This window comes from Ailuropoda melanoleuca, unplaced genomic scaffold (genome assembly GCF_002007445.2).
Source record: "Ailuropoda melanoleuca isolate Jingjing unplaced genomic scaffold, ASM200744v2 unplaced-scaffold249, whole genome shotgun sequence".
NCBI lineage: Eukaryota > Metazoa > Chordata > Mammalia > Carnivora > Ursidae > Ailuropoda > Ailuropoda melanoleuca.
Window position 1 is genome coordinate 1 of NW_023194836.1, and position 26,122 is coordinate 26,122.

General features: G+C 47.1%; 1 protein-coding gene across 7 annotated transcripts in view; it reads left to right on the forward strand.

Moving 5' to 3' along the window:
• Positions 1–1,865: 1,865 nt before the first annotated feature.
• The window catches only part of LOC105235249 (rho GTPase-activating protein 17-like), a 30,100-nt gene continuing 5,843 nt past the window's right edge, over positions 1,866–26,122 (forward strand). Inside the window, exons 1-12 of one of the 7 annotated variants that reach the window (XM_034650516.1) lie at positions 1,867–2,455; positions 3,353–3,464; positions 3,722–3,798; positions 6,629–6,740; positions 9,435–9,503; positions 9,664–9,745; positions 14,834–14,961; positions 16,711–16,789; positions 17,391–17,472; positions 20,036–20,116; positions 21,855–21,968; positions 25,321–25,412. In XM_034650516.1, coding sequence (XP_034506407.1) covers positions 2,415–2,455; positions 3,353–3,464; positions 3,722–3,798; positions 6,629–6,740; positions 9,435–9,503; positions 9,664–9,745; positions 14,834–14,961; positions 16,711–16,789; positions 17,391–17,472; positions 20,036–20,116; positions 21,855–21,968; positions 25,321–25,412 — 1,069 coding nt within the window. In that variant the 5' untranslated portion in view covers positions 1,867–2,414. Of the gene's footprint in view, positions 2,456–3,352; positions 3,465–3,721; positions 3,799–6,628; positions 6,741–9,434; positions 9,504–9,663; positions 9,746–14,833; positions 14,962–16,710; positions 16,823–17,390; positions 17,473–20,035; positions 20,117–21,854; positions 21,969–25,320; positions 25,413–26,122 lie in introns of those variants that run through there. The other 6 variants (XM_034650515.1, XM_034650517.1, XM_034650518.1 and 3 more) reach the window with 6 other exon arrangements.

Genomic DNA, 26,122 nt, shown 5'->3' on the forward strand with positions numbered 1-26,122 from the left:
TAGAAGAGCCAAAGACAGGGGGCTCTGGGGCTGTTTACACTGCCTATGGGAGGAGCAGTCACCATAGAAACGATGGAAGATAGGCGACCGCAGAGGTCATGCAATGCGGCGAAAATTGCAGCAGTCTCTAGGGCTCTAGAATACACAGAAGGAGCCTCCCAAAGGCCCCACGAGAGGCTCCCATGCGTGTGAAGAGGCAAGAATCCAAGGGGGTTGGCATGCATTTAATAAATTATGACTTCAGAATTTTTTAAATGAATCCCTGGTGATAAAAAAAAAAAAAGCCGTCCGTGCCTAGGAAGTGCTTAGCCATGTTCAGGGCGGAGCATGGCTGCGGTAGATAGCGCCTTCATCAAGGAGCGCAGGGTTCAGTAAACGAATGTCCTTATTTGTGTACATCAGGAAACAGGATTGCTGTGGCTTTGGGGTCAGAGCCTGGAAACCACAAGGCTGTTTTTAGCTGGGAGCTTGAACGATACTTGCAAAGTAGGCCCCTCTTTTATGATTTCTTTTTGTCCAGAGCTCCAGAGTTGCACAAAGTATACTTCTGATTATTGCATTTATCGTAGATTTCATTTCTCTCAGAATGGCAACATTACTGGGGTGCCTGGACGCCACAGCTGGCTGAGCGTCAGGTCTTGGTTTTGGCTCAGGTCATGGTCTCAGGGTCATGAGATCGGGCCCCATGTTAGGCTCCGCACTCAGCACAGAGTCTTCTTAAGACTCCCTCTGCCCTCTGCCCCTCCCCACCCCTGCTCATGCACGCACTCTCTTTCTCAATAAAATAAATAAACCTAAAAAAAAAAAAAAAGGCAGGCAGCATTACTAAAATGCATGAATTACCCTCACTGTGGTCAAGGCACGCTGCCCATTTTCTCCTCTCTTCCTGGTCTGGAAGTGTAGGCGCTGGGAATGTCTCCTTGTGGGGCAGGTGGAGCCCTGTTATTTACCTATTTGAAAACAACTTGAGAAGACGAGAGCTGGGTAAATATAGTTGCTGTTATTTATCTTTACATTTCAATATACTGTTTTGAATAGGCTACATATTTACACAGTCAAAATCCAGTATACACAAGAGAACATAAAGCGAGGTCTCTCCCGGTCCTGTGCCCCAGGCACCCCGCTGCCCTCTCCAGCACGACCAGCATTGTAGTTTCTTAGATAGCCTTCCAGGCATACTCTCTACAGTGCAAGCAAATGCAGTGCGAGTGTATCACATGGAGCCCTCTGAAAGGCAGGTGACGTGGGAGAGGTCAAAGCTCAACAGTGCCAGCGAGCTGAACGCTGCGTCTTCACCATGACGACCCTATCTACTGGGGAGACAAAATCACGTGGAGCACTGCAGCATTGAACGCATTTTTTTGTTAGCAGATTGTGTGTTATCACCAACGCCTGGTACTTTCCAGGTCCCTTCTATCCAGGGGTGGCAAGGGGCTGTCCTGGGCTCAGTTCGTGGGCATGGAGATCTGGCTCTGCTGCCCCTCACCGGGGTGCCCGGCCACCCACCTGACCTCCCCGGGCTTCAGGTTCCTTGACTGGACAGTTTGTTCTCTTTCGAGCCGAATAACACATCTCTGGTAGGAAAATGCATGGCTTTGTGCTTAAATACCTTAAAAGAGCTTTTCCAGATATTTAGCCAGATATTTTTTAGGTACGTAACTGAAGCTATATCATTATGATTACAGCCAAATTAAGAGCCAATTTAAGAATGAGTATTCTAGGGGCGCCTGGGTGACAAAGTCAGTTAAGTGACAGAGTCTTGGTTTTGGCCCAGTTCGTGATCTGAGGGTCGTGAGATCGAGCCCTGCATCGGGCTCAGCATGGAGTCTGCTTAAGACTCTCTCCCTCGCCCTCTGCCCCTCCCCGCCCCCACTCTCTCTCTCTCTAAAAATAAATAAAAAATCTTAAAAAAAGAAAGTGAGTAGTCTAGCAAAAGTTTTTGAAATTGAGCATTTTATCGCGCTTATCTGTTATGATCATCAGAGAGCAAGGTCTGTGTCTTCTGTTCCAGTGTCTGGGACACAGCATGCACTTGATTAATTAAAAATAACAGCCAACAGCAACCACAACACTAAGACTAGCAGCCAGCACTTACCGAGCTCTGACCACGCGCTGGGTACTTGACGTTGGATAATATCTCCATGGCCAGACAGCCCTAGGAACCCACGCTGTCAGCATGCCTCCCTGTCATCCAGGCGTGAGGACATGGACACAGAGGTCCCAGAGCTTCTACCTTCAAGACCAGATCCTGAACCCAGACAGGCTATCTCCTACCTGTGCGATTTGCCTGGAGGAGAAATCACTGAAGGGTGACCTGAAGCAAGTCATCGCGAGTGGGTGTCGATAATAGTGAAACCAACACATTGTCTTCTGCCTTCCAGAAAAAGCTCCCTCTGACCGCTCTCGCGCAGAACATGCAAGAAGCGTCTACTCAGCTGGAAGAGTCTCTGCTGCGGTAAGAGTCGGCTGCTCTCAGGGAGGGAGCCCAGTGCCCTGCGGGTCAGTGGGAGTGGGTGGGTGTCTGGGGTGGGTGGCAGCCGAATGTGTGACAGAGGGAGTATGAGCATGATGGCACGGCTCATGCACCAGGAGAATGGTGCAGTCTCTGCGGGGGGCGGGGGAGTGGGGTCCGAGCCACTGGGATGGTAGAGCATCTTCCATTTAGTAAGAGCAAGGCTGGAGATGGGTTGCAAGGACCACAAGCAAAAGTCATTGATAGGGTCAATATTTATTCCCCTGAGCTTGAGTGTAAAGGACAGATCCCTTCCCTGTTCTAGCTGTTGACTCAGATTTACAAACTCTGACCTGTCCCTTCCAGTCCTTAAGAGTCACTTCCTAGGGTTGCCCGGGCGGCTCAGTTGGTTGGGTGTCTGCCTTCAGCTCAGATCATGATCCCAGGGTCCTGGGATCCAGCCCCGCATGAGGCTCCCTGCTCAGTGGGGAGTCAGCTTCTCCCTCTCCCTCTGCCCTTCCCCCTGCTTGTGCTCCCTCTTTCTCTCATGCTCTCTCTCTCCAATAAATAAAATCTTTAAGAAAAAACAAATTCATTGGCTACATGAATTTAGTATTTTGTACAACAGATGAAACGTTAACCTAGCAAGATAGTTATCAATTTAATAGAGCCGTAAGACCCATTTGATAATACACGTGAACAATCTTTTTCATTTTCAAGCATAAATCTGTGGGCTCACATTTTAGGTGACGCCCGAAACTTATAACGTTTTTGCGGTTCTACTGTGTGGCCCCCTAATGTGTTCCCATCATGTAGAGAGCAGAACTGGCCCAATATGGCAATGAGGTATCTGATTTAATGAGCGTATGCTTGTCGTGGGGGCGTCTTGTGTTTTTGAAGGAAGATGCTGGAGACGTGTGGCGATGCTGAGAATCAGCTGGCTCTAGAACTTACTCAGCATGAAGTCTTTGTTGAGAGAGAGATTGTGGAACCTCTGTGCAGCATAGCAGAGGTGGGTGCTTTCGCCGCGTGGCATAGACGAGCCAAGACCAGTGTGGGCTGCGTGGTGAATGGTGTGCTCGTGTCTACAGTTTTAACAGTAACCAGTGGCTTTGACGTACGCTTCTTTTTGGAAATAAGGGGAAGAAATTGAGGGTACAAAATCCTATGCCTAAGAGAAAAAATAATCTAAATAAATATTGCCCTTTCGCATGTGAAGTTTAAAACCCCAAAGCTTATCCCATTCGATATGTGGTATGTTCTTTCTAGGTGGAGATTCCCAACATCCAAAAACAGAAGAAGCAGCTCGCCAAATTGGTGTTAGACTGGGATTCGGTCAGAGCCAGGTAAGGTGTAGCGGTAAAAATAACCAATTATTCAGTATTATTGTCACTCCCCCAGCAACCGTCCTCATCCCCAACACAGATAAGAGAAAGGCCACTTGGTGGACAAGATGCAGGTTTCCAGATTCACGCACTCGAGCCACAGACCAAGTCACACCCACTTACACCTGCTTTTTAAGGCTCATTCTCCCAAGCATGGCAATGGGGTTGATGTTAGGACATCGTGTTCTTAGTGAACCAGAAGTAAAAGGAGACAGGGGAGTAAAAAGGTAAAGAAACCTAAGTAAGTGTTTTAAGGGTAGAGGGGGTCGGTGGCAGACAGTTCTAAAGGTGTTTGTTGCTAGCATAGTGGAGAAAGGAATAAATAGATCTGTGATCTGAGCAGTTCTGAGGGTCCTGCTGTGTCCAGACACCATGTGGTTATGATACTTTCACAATCGAATGCTGCACTCAAGAGGGAGGAACTCCTGTAAAACTAAGTAACCATCCCGGAGGGCTGCTGTCTTGTGGGTTGATGCCTGTCGACGGTCTACAGAGCCTCATGGCAGGACTCCAGCCTAGCCCTGTCCCCGAGGGCATTTGTATCTGTGACTTATGGGGCTTTCTCCTCGGGTGAGAGTGGGGACTTATGGAGGCAGCCACCCCTGGCCCCGTCCTTTCTCAGACTTTATCACAAGTGTTGCTAAACTTTCTGTAAAGGGCCAGATAGTAAACATTTTCAGCTTTGCAACCCAGGTGGTCCCTGTCACAGCTCTGCAGCTCTGCTGTTGTAGCGTAGAGCAGCCCTGGACCTTAGGTAAACGGAAGCGGGGCTGTCTTCCAATACAACTTTATATATATAAAAAGGTGGCTTTGTTAGCGCTCTGGCTTTTTTTCATTATTGAAGAATAATTGGCACACAGTGTTATATTAATTTCAGGGGCACAGCACTGATTCCACAATTCTGTACATTGCTCAGTGCTCATCACAGTCAGTGCCGTCACCATCTGTCCCCGAACAGTATGATTACAGTATTATTGGCTGTCTTGCCTATGCTGTGCTCTAGCATGCTAGGTTCTAAGTGCAGAGGCCCCTCAGTGAGGCTTGAAGAGGGGACAGGGCTCAGGGGGTTAGGTAACACCCCTTCCTCTGGAGAAGAGACTTCTTTTACGCATCAGGGAGGAACCTGCAGAGAGTAGCCACGTGACTTGCTTCAGGCCTCGGAGATGATGAATGTCTGAGCTACTGTCCTGTCTTAAAGTCCACTGTCTTGTCTCCTTGTCACGTGTGCACCTGTGATGAGAATCTTCTGGGCCGAGACCAGGAGTGGAGTCCACCCTGAGGTCGATTTTTTTTTTGCTCCAGCTGAGGAGGCGTGTTCTAATGGTTAGTTAAACGAGGCCGCCAATGCTCCCTCTCTGGAGTTGGCTGAGTAACATTATAGATGCTTATATGCCAGAAATTTTACATCGACAGTACATGCCTGGAGGGGATTTCAGCACGGACCCTTGATCTGCATCCACGGTCTTGTTCACTTCACCAATCAAAGCAGGTATTGGAGAAGCAAACCATGGAATATTTCTTCTTTACTTACTCCTGTGGCTCTTCCCTGGAGGAAAATGATCATAGCTAATGATGAATTGCTGCTTATTTTCAAAGTAGGAGTCCATTCTATGGCAGATATTATCTGCACACACATTCACATGCATATATACATTTGTTCTCTGCCCGATTCCTTATGATGGTTCTGCAAGGCAGACGGTGTTTGTTATCTTTGTTTGACAGATGAGATTACGGAGGCACAGAGACGTTAAGTCACTGCCCAAGGTCACACAGCTAGTGAAGGGAGACAGGCTTCAAACCTGAGCATGTCCGATTCCGAAGTCCATGCTCTGTCCCCTACACAGCATTGCCAAGCGTAGCTTTGGCAAACTCGGCAAAGCCCTGCTTTGGAGGAGTGCCTCACATCAGGAACTGGAGAGAAGGCAGAGCATACTGTTTGCGGGAGGGGGGAGGTGGGCAGTGCGGCAGCTGGGAAGATTGATGAGTTGCTAACATGGGTTTTCATCTCTATAATATCAATGCTTATATTTAAATTGCTGGAACTTTCTAGAATAGCAGACATAGTCCATACTCAAACAGAAGGTCAAAACGTACTTGAAAACCACATGGAAATTGTTCAAGATCACTATCCCCCCTGCACTCACCAACTCTTGCTATGGCATAATTCCTCCTTTTTTCAGTCCTTCTGACCTGCCGTGAAGGGAATGTAAATATTCTGCATTATGCTTCAAATTTGCTGTAAATTTGGTCTTTAGAATATTAATTCTAACAACTGTTTTTAATTCTACAAGCGCTTTCCTAGCTATGGTTTGTTAGCTGCTTGACCAAAGTTCTGGGTTTTACTCGCTGGAAGTTATCACAGATGAGAATGGTAGCAGGAAGAGTCATAGGAGCCTAAGAGCGGGATGACTCCCAGTGGCACGGGAGCATTCCAGGTCAAAGCAGGAAAGTGCAGGGGTGTTGCATGGCAAGGACGTCATGACTGGACACTACCAGAAAGGGGTTTCACGGCATATTTCCAGCAGTGGGGCGTGTAGGAGACAGATGTGGTAGATTTTACTCAGAGCAGACAGCTCTGTGGGAGTCCTGTCATGGTGGGGAGCTCCTGGCTCTTTTTGCTTGCTTCCATTCCTGGAGGATAAACCCAAGAGAGGCTGGCATCCTAGGTATGCTGCCTATCCCAGGTCAAATCTGTTTTGGAGAAAGAGCCTGTCTCCCTGAGGGCCTTGACTCTGCAAGGTCAAGAATGTGCAGCTAGTTCTCAGACGCTGGTCGGCCCCATGTTTTGCAGGTGGAACCAGGCTCACAAATCTTCAGGAACCAACTTCCAGGGGCTTCCGTCAAAAATAGATACCCTAAAGGAAGAGATGGATGAAGCTGGAAATAAAGTAGAACTGTGCAAGGTATAAGACTTCCCTGATAAATACGTAGTTGCATCAGTCTGGTTCTTGCAAATGACAGGTGAAAGGTCAAATATTGCAGATTATTTAGTGTTTCACATAAGTCCTATCAGAATACTCCAAATGATAGGAAATGTGGGTTTTAATTTCTTCTTTCTTTTTTTTCTAAGATCCTGCATTACTTTATAATCAGAATAAAACATTCTTTTAAAAAAAATTCAAGTGGGGGTGCATGGCTCAGTCAGTTAAGCATCGGCCTTTGGCTCAGGTCATGATCCCAGGGTCACGGGATTGAGTCCTTCGTCGGCCTCCCTGCTCAGCAGAGAGTCTGCTTCTCCTTCTGCACTTCCCCCCTCTACACTCGTACCCTCTCTCTCTCTCTCTCAAATAAATAAAATCTATTTAAAATTTTTTTAAATAAAATAAATTCAAGTAGGATATTTTTTAAAATGACAAAACTGTCCAAGCTTATTTAAAATAAAGAATAGGTTAAAAAAAAAGTGGGAGGAAACCATAGCAAAACGTATAAAGTTACAGCAATTAAAACAGTGCACAATAGGGGCGCCTGGCTGGCTCAGTCAATGGAGCGTGTGACTCCCAATCTTAGGGTTGTGAATTTGAGCCCCATATTGAGTGTAGAGATTATTTAAAAATAAATTTAAAAAAATTTTTTTAAAGACTTTATTTATTTAGAGNGAGCTCCTTCTAAGAGAGACTTTGTCTGTGGGACTCTTAGGTATTGGGAGTGATTCTCCCCAGAGAGTTTTACCAGTTTGAGGCCATTTTTTTAAAAGATTTTTATTTATTTATTTGAGGGGGCGGGGAGAGAGAATGAGCAGGGGGAGGGGCGGGGAAGAGGGAGAAGCAGACTCCCCACTGAGCAGGGAGACCAATGCGGGGCTTGATCCCATGATCCTGAGATCATGACCTGAGCCAAAGTCAGATGCTTAACCAACTGAGCCACCCATGCACCCCGTGAGGCCATTTTTAACTAAACTTTCTCAGTTTGAGAATCCCTGGACCACATGTATAGTAAACTCAAAATTCAGAGCCTCATGAAGGCAGATCTGTTCTTGTAAAATCCATGGAAATGTTTTTACTTTCCCAGACCCAGAGCCCAATGCAAAACACATATACTCTAGTCTTTCCATACACTACTGAGTGATGTTTCCTAATCTACCCTGTCTTCAAAGGTATTGTTTCTTGGGAATCTTTTGTGTGATATGAGTGTACTTGTCTGTTACAGTTCCTCACCTCACCAGGCTCAAGGCTTCATAGTCTTTTCTGTTCTTTTTTTTTTTTTTTTTTTTTTTTAAAAAAAAAAAAAAAAAAAAAAAAAAAAAAAAAAAAAAAAAAAAAAAAAAAAAAAANGAGGGTCAGAGGGGGAGAGCAGAGGGAGGGGAAGAGAGAATCTCAAGCAGACTCTATGCTGATCAGGGAGCCTGACACAGGGCTCCATCCCAGGACCCTGAGATCTCAACCTGAACTGAAGGTAGATGTTTAACTGACTGAGCCACCCAGGCATCCCTCAAGTTTTTATTTAAATTCTAGTTAGTTCACATACAGTATAATATTAGTTTCAGGAGTAGAATTTAGTGATTCATCACTTACATATAACACCCCGTGCTCATCACAACAGGTGCCCACCCATCACCCATCTAGCCCATCCTCCTGCCCCTCTCCCTCCAGCAGCCCTCAGTTTGTTTACTATAGTTAAGACTCTCTTTGGGGCTCCTGGCTGGCTCAGTCAGTAGGGCATGTGACTCTTAGTCTTAGGGTTATGAGTTCAAGCCCTATATTGGGCATGGAGCCTACTTAAAAAAGGGGGGGGGCGCCTGGGTGGCACAGCGGTTAAGCGTCTGCCTTCGGCTCAGGGCGTGATCCCGGCGTTGTGGGATCGAGCCCCACATCAGGCTCCTCCACTAGGAGCCTGCTTCTTCCTCTCCCACTCCCCATGCTTGTGTTCCCTCTCTCGCTGGCTGTCTCTCTCTGTCAAATAAATAAATAAAATCTTTTTTTTTAAAAAAAGGGGGGTCTCTTTTATGGTTTGCTTCCCTCTCTCTTTTTTTTTCTTTCCCCTTTGTTCATCTGTTTTGTTTCTTAAATTCCACATATGAGTGAAAGGCCTCTTCTCTTCCCTTGTTTTCTTTCTTCTCCTCTGCCCTGCCCTGTCCTCTTTCTCTTTTCTTTCTCTCCCTCTCTTTTTTGGGGATGTAGGAATGGGGTTCCATGAATTTACTCTGTTGCTTTCCTGGTTATGCTAAAAGAATGTTTGTTGCTCCAAACTAGCATGTCCAGATTTTTTCTTAAATAAGAGGGCCTTCATATTAATTTGTGCACCTTGACTAAAAACAGAAGGCAGTACATTTTATAAATACATACATATGTAATTCGAATACAATCTAGGATATATATAATTAGAATATATTGAATATAGTTAGAATGTAATTCTAATATAAAGGAAAATTAGGAATATATATATATATCCAATTGCCCAATCTGTCACTTTTAAACGAATTATTTATTTTTTATAAGCAATTCATCTACATTAGTTCAAATATCAAAAGTATAAAACAGGGGCGCCTAGATAGCCACCAATCCGTGGCTCTTTCCATGACATTTTTCTCTAACAGCCCATGGATATTAATTCTCAGATGCCATTTTCTTCAGTGACCTGTCTTCTCTTCCACTCACCAGGATCAGCTTGCAGCAGATATGTACAACTTTATGGCCAAAGAAGGGGAGTATGGCAAATTCTTTGTTACGGTAAGCACCTCGCCTTGCCAAAATATGAAAGCATTGTAAAAATTGAGTTGTTTTAGCTTTTTTTTGCAAAAAATTTCATTTTTGGTTTTGCTCAGCCATTGTGTGTGTGTCCATCCGATGCTAACGTTACTTTTGTTTTTGAATGTGGGTCTGTTCTCAGTTATTAGAAGCCCAAGCAGATTACCATAGAAAAGCATTAGCAGTCTTAGAAAAGGCCCTTCCCGAAATGCGAGCCCATCAAGGTAATGTAACCTGTGTGCTGGCTGATGCCCCCTTTCCTAAGCCTCTGCCACTTCCGCCTCTGTTTTCTGCCTCCTGACTCCTTTGCATGCACTTCCTCTGGATAACGCCTCTCTGCCTAGGAGAGCATCCCAGCATAATTTCATCTTTCCTCGCCGCATTCTCTAATTTCTTCCAAACCCAGATTAACCTACTAATGGGACATTCGCAGCTCTTCTGACCTCTTCAGTTGAGAAAGCTGGATCCTTTGTGGGGAGTGGGTGCCTGTACATGTTTTCCCGTCTTATCCTTTTCTGAGTCCATTATTCGGTCCATTTGGGTTTAATTCTGACCCTATGATTCCAAGAGCATACATTCTGGGGAAAATACTGTGGACCTTCTAAAAGGAATTTTAGAACCCAGTACTTGCTAGCCCCTCATCGGTGTGACTGAATCGTAAGGCCATGACCTCTCTGTCCCCCTCTTCCTTGCAGTCCTACAAGGCTCTGGTTCTTAGCACTCATATCCTGCCCACACATCAAGCTCTCCGCCGATTTCACCTACAAGTCATGAGTGGACTGAGCTTTCTCCTGATGCTTGGTTTTACCTGCACATTAAAGCTTTTGACTCTTTTTTTTTTTTTTAAGGTTTTTTTATTTATTTATGTGACAGAGACAGAGAGAGAGACAGCCAGCGAGAGAGGGAACACAAGCAGGGGGAGTGGGAGAGGAAGAAGCAGGCTCATAGCGGAGGAGCCTGATGGTGGGGCTCGATCCCACAACGCCGGGATCACACCCTGAGCCGAAGGCAGACGCTTAAACCGCTGTGCCACCCAGGCGCCCCAAAGCTTTTGACTCTTAATTCTCTGATTTGCCATCAGAGCATCTCCCTGCAGAAATCAGTAAACACAGCTGAGGCAGAAGTTGCTGTGTCTTCTCTGGCCCTATCGTACTCTTTTGCTTGTGTAGACCCCACATCGGGAGCTTAGTTTCCCCCTGCAGAACCTTTGGTCTTGAGCTGAAGAGGTTTGAGCGTGGTGACTCCGTGATCTGGAAAGCGAGTCAGCAAGTGTGTGGGTGGGCTGTGTGTGTTGTGGGTGTGCACACACACTGGCACCCTCAAGAATGTCACTTCTCTCAGTTTGAGGAGGTCCCAACAGCTTCTGGCTTTGTGCCTGAAAGGTTTTAGATGGAAGAATTAGAAAATTCTAGATCTTGACCACCTGCATAGTCAGATCTTCAGCCATCTTGAGTAAATGCGTCTGACTGACTCTTCCTAGGATGAGCTAATTGATCTGATCTTGTTTGCCGATGACGAGGTTGAGTCGCAGTGCAAAGGAACGAAGCTGCTGGCAAACATTCAGCCTTGCAAGGGGCAGGCTTTTGCAGGGCAAGTCCCAAATGCCAAGAGTGTGCATCTGTGGGGAACCTACCATGTGCCTGCTCCTGTGTAGGACAAAATAGGAACCATCATCATCTTAGCCTTTGCATGAATTAAAGTCTGGTTTGGAGCTGACGAACAAGCACAAAAAAAGAGAAGATTGGGTTTCATGAGCAGGACTTTTTTTAAGATTTTATTGATTTATTTGAGAGAGAGAGCATGAGAGGGGAGCAGGGCAGAGGGAGAGGGAGAAGCAGCTCCCCGCTGAACAAGGAGCCCGATGCAGGGCTCAATCCCAGGACCCTGAGATCATGACCTGAGCCAAAGGCAGATGCTTAACTGACTGAGCCACCCAGGCATCCCGTGGACTTTTTTTTTGAACTATTTTTTTCCCAAGGCTATTTTCCCTAGAGAAGTGTGTCAGCAAGTGACAGGGAACAGGAAGAGGGCAGGGAGGAGGCTGAGAATGGAACAAGGAGCAGGGGTGCGGGGACAGAAACCCAGTGAAGGAAATGTGATCTGTCTTTCTCTCCAAGGTTGCCAAGCCTTGGGATTCAACCCCTTCCACCTCTGCCTGTCCCCCCCGTCTCCCTGTTCTCTTAGTTCCTGTCTTCCCCCTTCCTTTTTCTTCTTCTGTTTTCAGAAAGACTCAGAGCATCCTTACGGTAGAGAAAAAAACCACCTTGACCCCACAGTCGCCACGCCCCTGTGCACCCTGAGCTCACACGCACAGTCAGCTGACCGGACTTGGTGCCTGCCTGTCTGCAGCACGGTGCCCCTTTAAATCTCATCCTCCTCTGTTCTTCTGGCAGGCTGTCTGAATGACTCGTTTCCACCGGCCAGCCCTTCACACTGTGCAGTCGCGCTTCTGCTCCCAGTCACCCTTTTGCTCCCAGCCACCCTTCTATTCAGAGTAAAAAATACTGCAGTTCCCAGTGGACCAGAGGCTCTTAACTGTCAGATCCTGGCATTTGATGTGGCTTGGGCTTTCTCTCCTTTGATGGAATGTGTGCCCCTCATTGCACCTGATTGTATCTTTCCTTGTTAGGGCTCTGCACGTCCCCACCTGACCCCTTTGTCCCCAGAGCCCCCTCCTGGTGCCAGCCCTCATGTCGTCCGCGCCTTCACCCTCATAGCCACCTCAGCGCTGGTTCCCTCTGAGGCTCTGGCTGTCCCCTGAGACTCCAGGCATCCCAGAAAGCAAGCCGATTCTTCCCCCAAAACCAGCCATCCTTTTCTCCTCTGATGCCACCTCTCTCCAAACCGCGGCTTGACTTTGGAGCCCTCTTGTCGTTCCCTTCCCATACCCTGTAGCCGGGGTCTGTCCTTTCTGCCCTCTGCTGAGCCTTCTGCCCCCCCCCCCCCCCCCCCCCCCCCCCCCCCNCCCCCGCTCCGGGACCTTGTCACCTTGGGCAAGAGCTATGGACTCAAATGTAAATTCTAAGACTCAAGATCCCTGGTCTTTTCTCAACCCTTTTTTCCTGGTCTGTTTCATTCAGACCCCCCAGCTCCCCTCCTCGAAGCCAACAGTGAACACTTCATCTCCCGAGTTGCTCTAGCATCTGTGGTCATGCCAGAAGTCACAAACAGCCGTATCTCATTTTTCAAAAAATTTTGCCATCATTTAAATGCCTTCACATAACAATCTAATTTCTGGCTTCTCTTGGAAGTCCTGGAAGTCTGGCAGGAGGCTGCCTTTCAGCGGACCCTATGCCCCCAGCCTGTCTCAGCACCTCGGGGGCCTCCCTGGCCCCAGTGGGCACCAGCATCTGCAACCCTGATCTGTACCATTTTCTGGCCACGACTTAGCAAACATGTCTTGTCTTGTTAATGACTGTTGTGTGTTTACGTGTATGTCTTGTCTTTTCTTCCCAGTTAGAAGGGTGGGGAGTCTCTGTGAACTTGGGGTGCTGCTGCAGGCCCCGGCACTTAGCAGGTCCGTTGTTGGAGATGCCAACACCGTTTGGGTGATTTGGCTCAGCAGTTGTCTAGATGACTGGCTCTCACGTCCGCCCTCTACCAATGTTACACCAAAGTTGGTGGGGGACACGCTGTAGAGCATTTCCAAGAAAGTTCCAGTGGGGGTTTGGAGAATGCCCAGCTCTTGCCACCATGGGGTCAGACATGTGGTGGATGTGATGGCAGGTGCCATTTGCAGAACTCCCCTGGGGCTTCTGATATACCGCCCCCCACCCCTAGGGGACGAGTCTCATGGCCATTTTCTGCTTGTGTTGAGAATCATTTAGATAAAAGGGACAAAGTATGCAGGGGAAGGACTGGCCTCAGGGAAGGGCCAGGCCCCCACACGCTCTTGCTACTAAGAATTACACTGGCCGGGGCCAGGGTCAGGGTCAGGGCCAGTGGTGAGGCGTGTGCCCGCCTCCCTTGCCCTCACCCCTCTTTGACCTGGAGCCCACTTGCTCTTTCCATCTATTTTAACCTTGTACAAGCTCTTGGGCCCATAGACCTGGGGGGGTTCCCTCTTCTTCCTTCCCCTGTGTGCAGATCACGTGATGGGGCCTGTCCCTGCTCTTCCATGTAGCCAAGTGTGAAGGGTCACATGAGAGTCCTTCTGCCTGCTTTGAACCCAAGGTTCGAACAGCAAAGTGACTGCACGACGTTAACCCCATTAACATGCCGAGAAGGACGTGAACCCTTCCCGTCACTGGAAAGAACTAAGTGTTGCTCAGCAGAGTAGCTTCCATGGACCAGTTTCCCCTCTTCTGTGTCCGTGTGCGTCTCAGGCAGCACGAGATCTGTATGGACCCACCGGCGGGCCAAACCCAACCAAACACTTCTCGTTCTAACGGAATTCGTCCATTCGCGAGACTCTCGTTTCCATTTCACCGCTCTGTTGTGCGTCCTCCTGCTAAGCGACCTCCCATCTCTTGTGGAATGAAGCAGAGTGTGCGACCCCAAAGTAATATAAATGACTGCTTTCCTGCTCGCACTGGCTTCAGCCTCAGCTGCTTGGGGGCTGCGGATACGGTGTGGTATCCTACTCGGAATGTCCGGGACCGGGCTGGGGTGGCAGCATTCGGAAGCACTGCATGTCCCGGAGACATTGCATTTAATATGAGTTCACATCGGCCATCTTCCGGTTTTGTGTGATGACGCCTGGCTTGTGTTTAAAATCTTAAGGAGTTATTTCCTCTTTCACACTGAAGGAGTCCAGTTCTTGTCCTGGAGATAGAAGGCCAGTGCCGCTTTGCATGGCGAGAGTAAATTTCCTTCCAGTGAAATCAGTGTGCTCAGACGAGTCCTCAGGTTAGCGCCAGGCAGCCCACCTGTCCCATGCAGGAGCCCTGTCGCGCCTTCTGCTGGGCAGCTCACCCTGGAGGGCGTTCAGGCCTCTGTTCCGCAAGTAAGCCCCCAGCCTGGGACCTATTCTTGCTCTAGTACATGGTAAATAACCAAAGCAGACAGAACAGATGCTTCCCCTTTTCCCAAAGCCTCAACTACCGGTTTGCTTAAAAAAAAAAAAANCACCCTGGAGGGCGTTCAGGGCGCTGTTCCGCAAGTAACCCCCCAGCCTGGGACCTATTCTTGCTCTAGTACATGGTAAATAACCAAAGCAGACAGAACAGATGCTTCCCCTTTTCCCAAAGCCTCAACTACCGGTTTGCTTAAAAAAAAAAAAAAATTCCCCTGTGGTAGTTTGGGGAGGAAAAAAACTCCCCAGTGATGCCATGAGATTGCTGCGTGTCTTACTGGACGGTTTGCTGCTCTAGATAAGTGGGCGGAAAAGCCAGCCTTTGGGACGCCTTTGGAAGAACACCTAAAGCGGAGCGGCCGTGAGATCGCCCTGCCCATCGAAGCCTGCGTCATGCTGCTCCTGGAGACGGGCATGAAGGAGGAGGTGAGAGGCGCTTTGGGGCCCCGCCTGCCACCACCTACCTGACGGCTTTCCAGCTTGTCGCCATGACCCACATTTTAAATTGGTCCCCTGCACATGATCCCTGGAACAGACACTGAATGAATCGAGTTTCACAGAACATTTCCCTTTTCCGCTTGTGGGGCACTCTGACTTTCTTTGGCCCCACTTGATTGTTTCATTTTCGACTCTGGTTGTGATTCATGACATTGAATTTCATTTTTTAAAAAACTTTTTTACAGGATTTTATTTATGTATTCATGAGAGAGAGAGAGGCAAAGGGAGAAGAAGCAGGCTCCCCGTGGACCAGGGAGCCCGACTCGGGACTTGATCCCAGGACCTTGGGATCATGACCTGAGCCAAAAGCAGATGCTTAACCAATGGAGCCACCCAGGTGTCCCGGCACCCCTTAATTTTTAAAAAGATCTTATTTATTTGAGAGAGCGAGAAAGAGAGGGAGAGCACAGGAGGGAGAGTGAGAGGGAGAAGCAGACTCCCCACTGAGCAGAGAGCCTGACATGGGACTCGATCCCAGGACCCTGAGATCATGACCTGAGCAGAAGGCAGATGCTTAATGGGCTGAGTCACCCGGGTGCCCCCATGACACTGAATTTCATGAGTCACTGGGACGAGAGCTTCTGTGAGCTTTATTTTGCTTATAGCAGCATTTACATTTGGGTAGTACTGTGCATTTTGGTGGGGGTATTTACATACTTATTTTATGGAATTCTTACCCTCCAAACTCCACTTACCAAGCAGGGGGTAAAATCAAACACCAAGTCTTTTTTTTTTCCTTTTAAAAACCTTACTGAAGTATAATATACATAGAAAGTGTATGTATCATAAGTGAACAGCTTGAGAAGTTTCCACAAACTGAACCCACTCGTGTAGTCAGCACCCAGATTAAGGAACAGCCCAGAAGCCCTCCTTGTGTTTGCTTCCAGGCACTGCCCCATCCCCCACTGATGTGACCCCCAACTTCTAGTAGCCGAAATCAGAGCTGCTCTGCCGGGGCCAATGCTGTCCCCTTTGGGAGATATTTGGCAAGGTCTGGAGACATTTTTGATTGTCACAGTTTTGGAGGCAGGTTTGCTACTGGCTCTAGTAATGGAGACCGGGGCTGCTGTTAAACAGCTCACAGTGCACAGGACAGGCCCCCACAACAAATAATTATCTAGCCTGAAATGTGAGCACTACTGAGCTTGAGAAACCCTGCCTAGATTAATTTTGCTTAAAACCCACGCCTTATAACTCCTGGGCCAGTGTCTTCATAGTCCTGTCTTTCTTGGTTGACCTTCATGTGTTCTTCTCTAAGTAACTTTTAGGGCAGTGAAAATGACAAACAGCCTAGCCTAGCAATTTTTCATTAGATGTCAATTAAAAAAAAAATCCTAAATTTAGAAAACCTATAGCAGTCAACCCTATGGAAGTATAAAATACTGCATTTAAATGGATTTCTAATAGGCACGGATATTTTAGCAATGGGGCAGGGCAAGAGCTCTCACCGATCAGGAATGAACTGCTCTCTGCCTGTCGGTCTGCCCCTCTGCCTGCCTATGTTCGGTCCCGTCCTCCTTCCTGGTCGCCCTGCAAGGCAGGCAGCGTCCCTGCCCTCAAAGATGAGGTGTGTGGGAGTCGGGCTGGGGCGGAAGGCTCTTGCATCAGATGTGAACTGCTGCTCAGTGTAAAGCCCACAACTTGAACTTGATGCTAATGGCTTTTTGTTGTCTTTAGGGCCTTTTCCGAATTGGGGCTGGGGCCTCCAAGTTAAAGAAACTGAAAGCTGCTTTAGACTGTTCTACTTCCCACCTGGATGAGTTCTACTCTGACCCCCACGCTGTCGCAGGTGAGCTGCGAGGAGTTACCCTGGGGGGTGGGGGGGGCGGGTCCCGTCTCAGACAGATCACCAGGTAACAATCCAATGTTCATTTCGGATTAGTGACAGATAAAATTGAAATGGTCTGCCCATATAGGTTTAATTGGACAAACTGAAATGACAAATAAAACTGAATAAGGATACACCCCCACACACACACCCCTTTTCCTTTGTTTTCCTGATTATTAAGTAAAGGTGAAGGTAGCTTATAACCCAAATATTTAAAGACCTGCTTGTATTTCCTTCCCTTCTTTCTCCTTCACAGTCTAGATCTGCCTGGGGAAATGATGTCCATTAGAAGGTGACTTTGAAGCTAATTTTATTTTCCACTGACCCCTCCATCTATCTTGCAAGGGCCGGAATTTGTTTTAGGAACACTTCATGCTCCAACTTCTCCCGCTGATTCATGGCTTGTTCTAGATATTCTTGGCAGATTACANGTTATAATTGAGATCATTTCAATTTGTAAAAAATAATATGTCCCGAGATTCCCAGGCTTACCCCTGGACATACTCAAAGTGAGTGTTAACAATTTCAGGTGCTTTAAAGTCCTATTTACGGGAACTGCCTGAACCTTTGATGACTTTTAATCTGTATGAAGAATGGACACAAGTTGCAAGGTAAGTTTAAAGAACACCGAGTTTTCAAAGTTAAAGGAAATGATGGGATATTATGTCCCCTTTGTGAGTCATCTTACTCTCAGGGATCATAAAATAACATTAAAATAGCACATGTGTTAAATAGTATGTGCCTCAGGTCTTACGTGTTGGGCGAAAATATTGAGTATTATTATTAGGATGGGAGAGTCAGCACTTCAATTCGAGTGATGTATATGGATGAAGACATAGAGTGCGACCCACATTAATAGAGCAGCTGGTCACAAGCTCCTTTTAGATGGAAAAAAGCCCTATCGCGGGGACAGGTGTCATACTGGCCAATGGCGATGTGCCTGGTGAGCCGTGGGGAAATTCAGCCATGCAGTAATACAGTGTTGACAGTTCTAGTAATGACAGTTAACGCTTACTTGTGCTCAGTACATACTAATCTTTTTTTTTTTTTTAAGATTTTATTGATTTATTTGACAGAGATAGAGACAGTCAGTGAGAGAGGGAACACAAGCAGGGGGAGAGGGAGAGGAAGAAGCAGGCTCCCAGCAGAGGAGCCTGACGTGGGGCTCGATCCCGGAACGCCGGGATCACGCCCTGAGCCGAAGGCAGACGCTTAACCGCTGTGCCACCCAGGCGCCCCAGTACATACTAATCTTGATACCCATTACCTCCTGTCATCCATGACCAATGACATAAAAGATAGATGTGGTTAGCCTCATTTTCCAGACATGGAAACTGAGGCTGGGGGAGGCATGGGGCCCAAGGAACAGCAAGTCATGGGCAGAGCGGGAACTCAGGCCCAGACCCGTCTGCGCCAAAGACTGTGTCCCTATCCTTTGCTCCTTCTCCCCCACGCCCAGCTTCCGTGTACCAGGAACTGTTGGCAGCCTTGTCCAAAAAGTCCCAGAGGCTTCTCTCTGGCCAGCCAGACTGCCTCCTTGTTAGCTTGTGCCTCGTGGTTCTGACTCACCTCCTCCCGCAGGTGCCTAATTCCTCACCCCTAAGGGAGGGGGAACAGATCTCCCGTCCCCTCCTCCCCTTTCCCTGTCTTTCGCCACTGTCACCCGTTCCCAGCAGATGGGCTGTCAGGTCTGATCAGTTAGGCTTCTGTGGCAGGTGCCTCTACCCTGTCAGTAAGGTTTTTAAAGTCAGAGTAAGGGATGCCTGGGTGGCTCAGTCAGTTAAGTGTCTGCCTTCAGCTCGGGTTGTGATCCTGGGGTTCTGAGATCGAATCCTGCATCGGGCTCCCTGCTCAGGGGGGAGCCTGCTTCTCCCCCTGCCTGCTGCTCTCCCTGCTTGTGCTCTCATTCTCTCTCTCTCTCTGACAAATAAATAAATAAAATCTTTTTTTAAAAGTCAGTAAGTTTGTAGTCACAGTCATATCCTTGGAACCTGCATGTGGCCCAGCCTGTTTTAAAAGTCTATGTTTGTGGGGCTGAATAAAGGGAACCCAAGAGGGGCGCCTGGGTGGCTCAGTCATTAAGCATCTGCCTTCAGCTCAGGTCATGATCCCAGGGTCCTGGGATCGAGCCCCGCATCAGGCTCCCTGCTCTGCAGGAAGCCTGCTTCTCCCTTTCCCACTCCCCCTGCTAGTGTTCCCTCTCTCGCTGTGTCTCTCTGTCAAATAAATAAAATCTTTAAAAAAAAAAAAAGGGAACCCAAGAGAAGTGTCAAGAAGGAGAGCGTTCTAGGGTCTCCTGTATTGGGTGGCCTGCTCCACTCCTCCTGCACCTTGATTCTTCTCTCAGTTCCGAGACTTCCGACGTCATTCCAGTGAGAAGATACACTTTTCGAAGCAGGTGTCTGTTTCTGGGTGTACTGATTCTCCATACATGAGAAATGTCAGCAGCCTGGTGACACATCAACTGGCCTCTAATGTATAATTATGTTTACCCCCTACCTGTCACTCCAGATTGGTCCAGTTGTGGAGGACGTTTTAGGTCCAAAGGTGTATTGTGTGGGCAACTGCTAACATTCTCTCCTGCTGGTGGGCAGAGGTGACTGGCCTCATCCGGCCCTCTTTTGTGTCAATGGAAGTTTGCACATGGAAACCGTAGAGCAGAAGAGCTCCTGTGATTGCTTCATGACAGGAGAGGGCTGCTGGGCCTGGAGCCTTTGAGCGGAGTTAAGGGCAGGGAAAGTCTCGGGGGTCTGGATACCCGGGAGCTTGGCCAGCTCACCTGTGGCTGGGCTGGGGTCCAGGAAGCTGCTCGTGGAGATAGGCGCCTTCCTAGACAGAATTTTCGGCGGTGTCCTGTTTCCTGTGTGCCAGGCTTTGGCGCAAGTGGTTTCGCAGGGTTAAGCCTATGGAAACTCCCCATCACTTGGCAGAATCAACGTTCATATCCCCAGGCGGACACATCAGGAGACCGCGTCTTGATGAGGCTAACCAACTCTCAGAGTTAAAGATTTGACTCCAAATTTATTTATTTCCAAATCTGTCCTGTTTTCCAGCTGTGCTTTCTCTGTCAATGAAAGCATCGCTGTTAACATAGCCTGTTGTAACTCAGGGGTTGCTAATGCTCTGTCTTCATGAAGGGTTATGAATGCAGGTGTTGTTTCTTCTTTTCCTCAGCGTGCAGGATCAAGACAAAAAACTTCAGGATTTATGGAGAACATGCCAAAAGTTGCCACCACAAAATTTTGTTAACTTTAGGTATGTATGACCAGCATCCTTCAAATTAAGCCTCCAAGCGCACTATACAAGTGCTTCGGAAAGGAACTGGGGGTTTCTGGGAACGGGATTTGATGCATGTCGTTGGGACGCATATCACCGAGTGAAGCATCCACATTGTGTCTGCATTAACAGCTAAGTCCCCTGGTCAGTTTACCACTGCAGCTACTAGGAGAAAGTTCTCATGGAAGGTTGGCTTGACTGCAAGTTGGATTCGGACTCTAAATTATCCAGTAGGGGGTCTTCTGGCCAGCTTAGTTGGTAGAGCCCACAACTCTTGATTTCAGGGTCGTGAGCTCAAGCCTTACATTGGGCATAGAGCTTACCTAAATAAATTTTTAAAAAATTGTCCAGTATGTAAAAGGCAAAAATTAATCAACAATTCTATTTTCTACAATAGCTTTATATATGCTACATAATTTATTTTTAATAGAGCATAAATCATCCTATTAAATGAAATGTCTAGAACTGGAGATTATGGATTGCTTTGTGGAATTACTGTTTCTAAGAAAACTTACCATGGAATATATCTCTAGAATTTCACCTCCACTTTCCTTTTGACCTAAATTGTGTCTTTGAAGAAGCCTAGAGAGAAGGATAAAAGGTAGCCCAAGTATTGAAAACCAAAGAAAATCTCATAAAAGGACTCGGTTCAAAATGGTAAATGTTCTACTGATGAAATTTCTGGCATGTTACCTGACCTTTAATTTCAGTCCTGGATTCTACCACTAAACTACGCTAAATACTCCCTTTTGACAACTTTGCCTTAACGAGTACATTAATATTTATAATATCCCTCTTTAATTCATACGGTGCACCCAGCTTGGAATTATAGAGAGTCTTAGACTGTTCCATGCCTTATGTTGGAAATGGAATTATAGTTCTTGGCACTTTGGGATTTGGTCTCTTATTTTGTTTGTTCTACTCTTTATAATTTTGACTAATTATTTTTTGAATAAGGAGCACATTCCCATGGCTCAGAATTCAAAAGGTGTCCAGTGAAAAGATCTCTCACATACACACACACACATACATATATTCATTGCTCACACTCCTCCCTTTTATTTTGAGACCAAATGGTAGTATATATTGTATACATCATTCTCTTTGCCTTCTTTGCTGAATATACATCCTGGAGATTTTTCCATATCTGTGCATAACAATTTTTTATGGCTGTATGGATATATCATAATTTATTTGATCAGCCCCCTATTCATATATAGTGGGGTTATTCTTAGTTTTTTGTTTGCATAGTGCTGTGCTTACATAGGAGAGACTATAACTGTATGACAAATTGGACATTTTCATAATTACCACATAAAATATTTTCAAATACGGTTTCCTTTAAGCAATGTCCCTCTGCTTGTATTTTTTTATGTTTGTATTAAAACACATTGAGCGCACTGTTCATCAGATTGTAATTTACTGAGGGGTCGATAGGGCACAAAGGAGAAGTAGATTGAAAACACATAGCAGAATAGGGATTGAATTGTGGAGGTTTTCTTGTGAGCTGTTTCCCTCTTCCGAGCCCTAACGGAGTCTGTTGTCTGAAACAGAGAGCACAGGACTTTGTAAGATACAGAACCTGAGCCAGATTCCCATTCAGCGCCTCTCTGCACTTAGCATCTGAGCAGCCTGGGGCTCAGCTCCGGGGCGGGATGCTGTTCCTGGAACTATCTCAGAGAACATGCTCTCCCCCCCTTTCTCTTTTCTCCCCCAGGTATTTAATCAAGTTCCTTGCAAAGCTTGCTCAGACCAGCGACGTCAATAAAATGACTCCCAGCAACATTGCGATTGTGTTAGGCCCGAACTTATTATGGGCCAAAACTGAGGGGTAAGTGACCTGTCCCCGTATCACGGTATTTCAGTCTCACTGCATGGGAACAGACCCCCGTTCCGGGGTAAGATGCGCTTCCAGAGTTGCGCTCCTGAACCTGGTCATTCCACGTAGCCGACATTCTCGGAACACTGCCGTGAGCTGGGTCCCATCCCAGACGCTGGCCACACAGTCCTCAGAGGGCCCCGCTCTTGGGCATTCAGACAGATGAACGGCCATGGCACCGTGACAAAGCTCACGTCTGTGCACGTGGGGGTGCTGCCGCAGACCTTACAAAGTACGACGGCCACGGTGCTTACCGAAGGAACACAGCTCAGGCTGCGGAGTGTAGGGAGAGCCCTGCAGGGGAAAAGGCACTTGGGTTGTACTTAAGTGAATGAATAGCTCCCTGCAGGTGTGACCCGAATGAGCAAAAGTATTGTGCGCGTGAAAGGGCCTGGTCGCTAATTTGGGGGTGGAGGTGGTGTCACGTGGTCTTGTAGAACCTCAGCACAGGACCCAGGGGACTGTGACCGAGATTATGAAGCCACAGCCAGCTTCTGAGGGGCCTCGTATGTCGCGGCATCAAGGTTTCTAAGCAGAAGAATGAGTTGATCAAACAGCATTTAAAAAAAGAATTTTGGGGGTGCCTGGGTGGCTCAGTAGGTTAAGCATCTGCCTTCGGCTCAGGTCATGATCCGGGGGTCCTGGGATCAAGTCCCATGTCGGGCTCCCTGCTCAGGGGGAGTCTGCTTCTCCCTCTGCCTCTGCAGCTCACCCCGCTCATGCGATTTCTCTCTCTCTGACTAAATAAAATCTTTAAAAAAAAAAAAAGGAATTTGTTGGCATTGAGAAACGCAGATGGAATAGAAGTGAGGGGTCTGGGATCCCAGCTAGAGAGCTCCTGGGAAATCAGCATTGATATTTATTCTGTTTGGCGTTATAATGACCTCATCTAATCCTCACAAGTAACCTTTTTGAAGTAGGTGCTTCTGTCTTCATTTTTATTTTTTATTTTATTTTATTTTATTATTTTTTAATGATTTTTTATTATATTATGTTAGTGGACAAGGAACTTGCTTAAAGTTGCACAGCAGGGAAGTGGCAGGGCCCACCGTCTGTGTCCTGAACCTTCCTCACCCTCCTGCAACCGCCATCATTGCTCTTCACATTGGAAAATCACAGGCGATTCAAGTGTCCATTAAAAGATGCAGTGACTTTCTGAATTAAAATCTTTCTTTCATTCATTTATTCACTCAGTGTTCCTCCAGCCTTGTTTCAGGAAGTATTAAGATTATTTGCAAAGATCCTGTGTCAGAAAGCAAAGTTAATGATACACTGATATACAAAGTTAAGAACATATGTTCTATCTTACAGCAAATAAATTCCAGGTAGACCAACGAGTTAATTATATAAAAAGTGATGCCATAAACATGGCAGGTCAATATGACTTACCTTTTGGGATAGAGAAGTATTTTCTTTTTTTTTTTTTAAGATTTTATTTATTTATTCAACAGAGATAGAGACAGCCAGCGAGAGAGGGAACACAAGCAGGGGGAGTGGGAGAGGAAGAAGCAGGCTCATAGCAAAGGAGCCTGATGTGGGGCTCGATCCCAGAACGCTGGGATCACGCCCTGAGCCGAAGGCAGACGCTTAACCGCTGTGCCACCCAGGCGCCCCGAGAAGTATTTTCTAAACATAAAATCGGTATAAGAAACAAATTTAAGAATGGATAGTTTGGCTTCGTCAATAGCTACAAACTTCTAAATGTCAGAAAGTGCCTTAAATAGGGGCGCCTGGGTGGCGCAGTCGTTAAGTGTCTGCCTTCGGCTCAGGGCGTGATCCCAGCGTTCTGGGATCGAGCCCCACATCAGGTTCCTCTGCTGGGAGCCTGCTTCTTCCTCTCCCACTCCCCCTGCTTGTGTTCCCCCTCTCTCTGGCTGTCTTTCTCTGTCAAATAAATAAATAAAATCTTAAAAAAAAAAAAAAGGGCACAATCCCAATTCCAGAGTTACCCTAGTCAGAACACGAATTATTCCATCAGCTTCCTCATTTGTAAAANTCCAGAAGCATCTGGAATATATTAAAAGGTCTTGCAAGTCATTAGGCAAGAATTATCTCCTGAAAAAGAAAAATTGGCCAAGAACGTGAGTAAATAGTTCCTCCCCAATCCAGCAGGGTTCTAATGCACAAGGGTGATGAGAGTCCAGAAGGGTGGAAGGGAAGTATGAGTGGGTGAGGAGGAAAGTTTGCAGGTAGAGCTTGCTTGCATTTTAAGCTGGAATTCGAAAGGAGCTAGAACTTTCGCTTGGTTGGAAATTGGGGTGAAAATGTTCTTCCCAGTGGGAAGAGCGGTCAGAGGGATAGAGAGGGAGGAGGTCAGTTTGTGGCACTCAGACCAGGGATCCGGCCGCTTGTTTATCAGTGTCCTCATGTATGAAAAGCTCCCCGTGTTGTAAAAATCAAATTAAATGAGGTGTGGAACCCGATGCCCTGAAGCATGGTGGGTGCTCCATAAACGTCAGGCCTTTGCAGCTTTTCGGCTTCTGTGGTATTGTGACTCTCAACTGGAATGTGAGCTCCTTGACACTAGGGATAACGATTCTTACCTATTTTCCTCCCTTTGAACCCTGGCGTTCACACTCTCAACTTCCCAACACGCATCTTGAGACCAGTCCACAGATATGACAACCTTAAATAATAGTCTGTGTAAACGTGGGGGCTCAGGCTTTCTGATCTAAGGGGCACACCGAAACAGTGCACACTCTTGGTTATATTGTGGGCAAAATTGTCGGTGGAGTCTTGAGTCGTACAGGATGACTACCGTGGGCAATACTGCTCCAGCGGGAAAATGCCTGGTTGGAACCCTGTTCCAAACCAACTTAAGATCAGCATTTGGACGCACCATTGTTCACCAGCTCACTCGCTGTTAACACAGCACGTGCAGACTAAGGAGTGACAGCCGAGTTGGGGTGATTTTTCCTCCTGGGGCATCACCACCACACGTTGAGGCCAGAGCCCCATGGATCTAGTTTTTGCATTTGTGCTTAAATATTTTCTTGTTTTAAAGTAATTCAATTGGGGACACCTGGGTGGTGCAGTCAGGCCTCTGACTCTTGGTTTTAGTGCAGGTCACGATCTCACGATCCTGGGATCGAGCCCCGCATTGGGCTCACGCTCGGCAAGGAGTCTGCTTGAGATTCTCTCTCCCTCTGCCCTTCCCACCCGTGCTCACTCTCTCTCTCTCTCTCAAATAAATAAGTGTTTTTTAAAAATTACAAAATAAAGTCATTAAATTGCTCTGACACAACCTGCAGAAATTAGAGGCTGCCCGGGGGAAGCAGTCTAACTTTTTGAATGTCCTTCTCAGAACCCTGGCTGAAATGGCAGCAGCCACCTCTGTCCATGTAGTTGCAGTCATCGAGCCCATCATTCAGCACGCGGACTGGTTCTTCCCTGAAGGTAATGTACCTTTTCAATTTCACGAACTGCCCAAGCAGCACATAATGGTATACAAACTTCTTTAAAGAAGAAAATGCTTTAGGAGCCCCTTCGCGGGGACGTGACTAGTTTCACTTCATCACGTTTGTTTTTAGACCCCTTGTGTTCATCTTTGACATACTGGCGTCCACATTATTTTGTGTTTTGCTTTGTTTTGCTTCACCCTGGAGTGGTCTGCTCAGCCAGTGTGTACTGAATTCCCCTAGGTGCCTGTGTCTGCTGGTGAGATATGCTGTCTTCCCTGGAGGCACCTGGCCCTTGGAGAAGAAGGCCATATAAACAGATATTATCACACATGGCGAGTTAGAAGGAAGGGCAGATGGTTTGACAAATTCAGATGTTGGGCACAAAGAACCAGAACTACTTTAAGGAAGGGGTGACACTGAATAGGCAGTTTTCCACTTGGAAGACAGCTTTTTGTTTCTGTAGGCAGGGAGATGGTTTTTGTAAAGGTGGAAGATGAAGACCGATAGTTTGGAGCCATTTTGTGAAGGTGGGAGTTGTCTGTATCAGAGAAAGATTTCAGCTGACAGGTGATAGATTTTCAGACTATGTTTGTTGTAGTCCTGGGATCCTCAGAGTTTCCATGACCCACTTTGAGGGTACTGATAGGGCAAGCTTTGTGAGTCCAGACCTCCCACCCTGTACTTTGCCCGGAGTGGCCTGCTGTC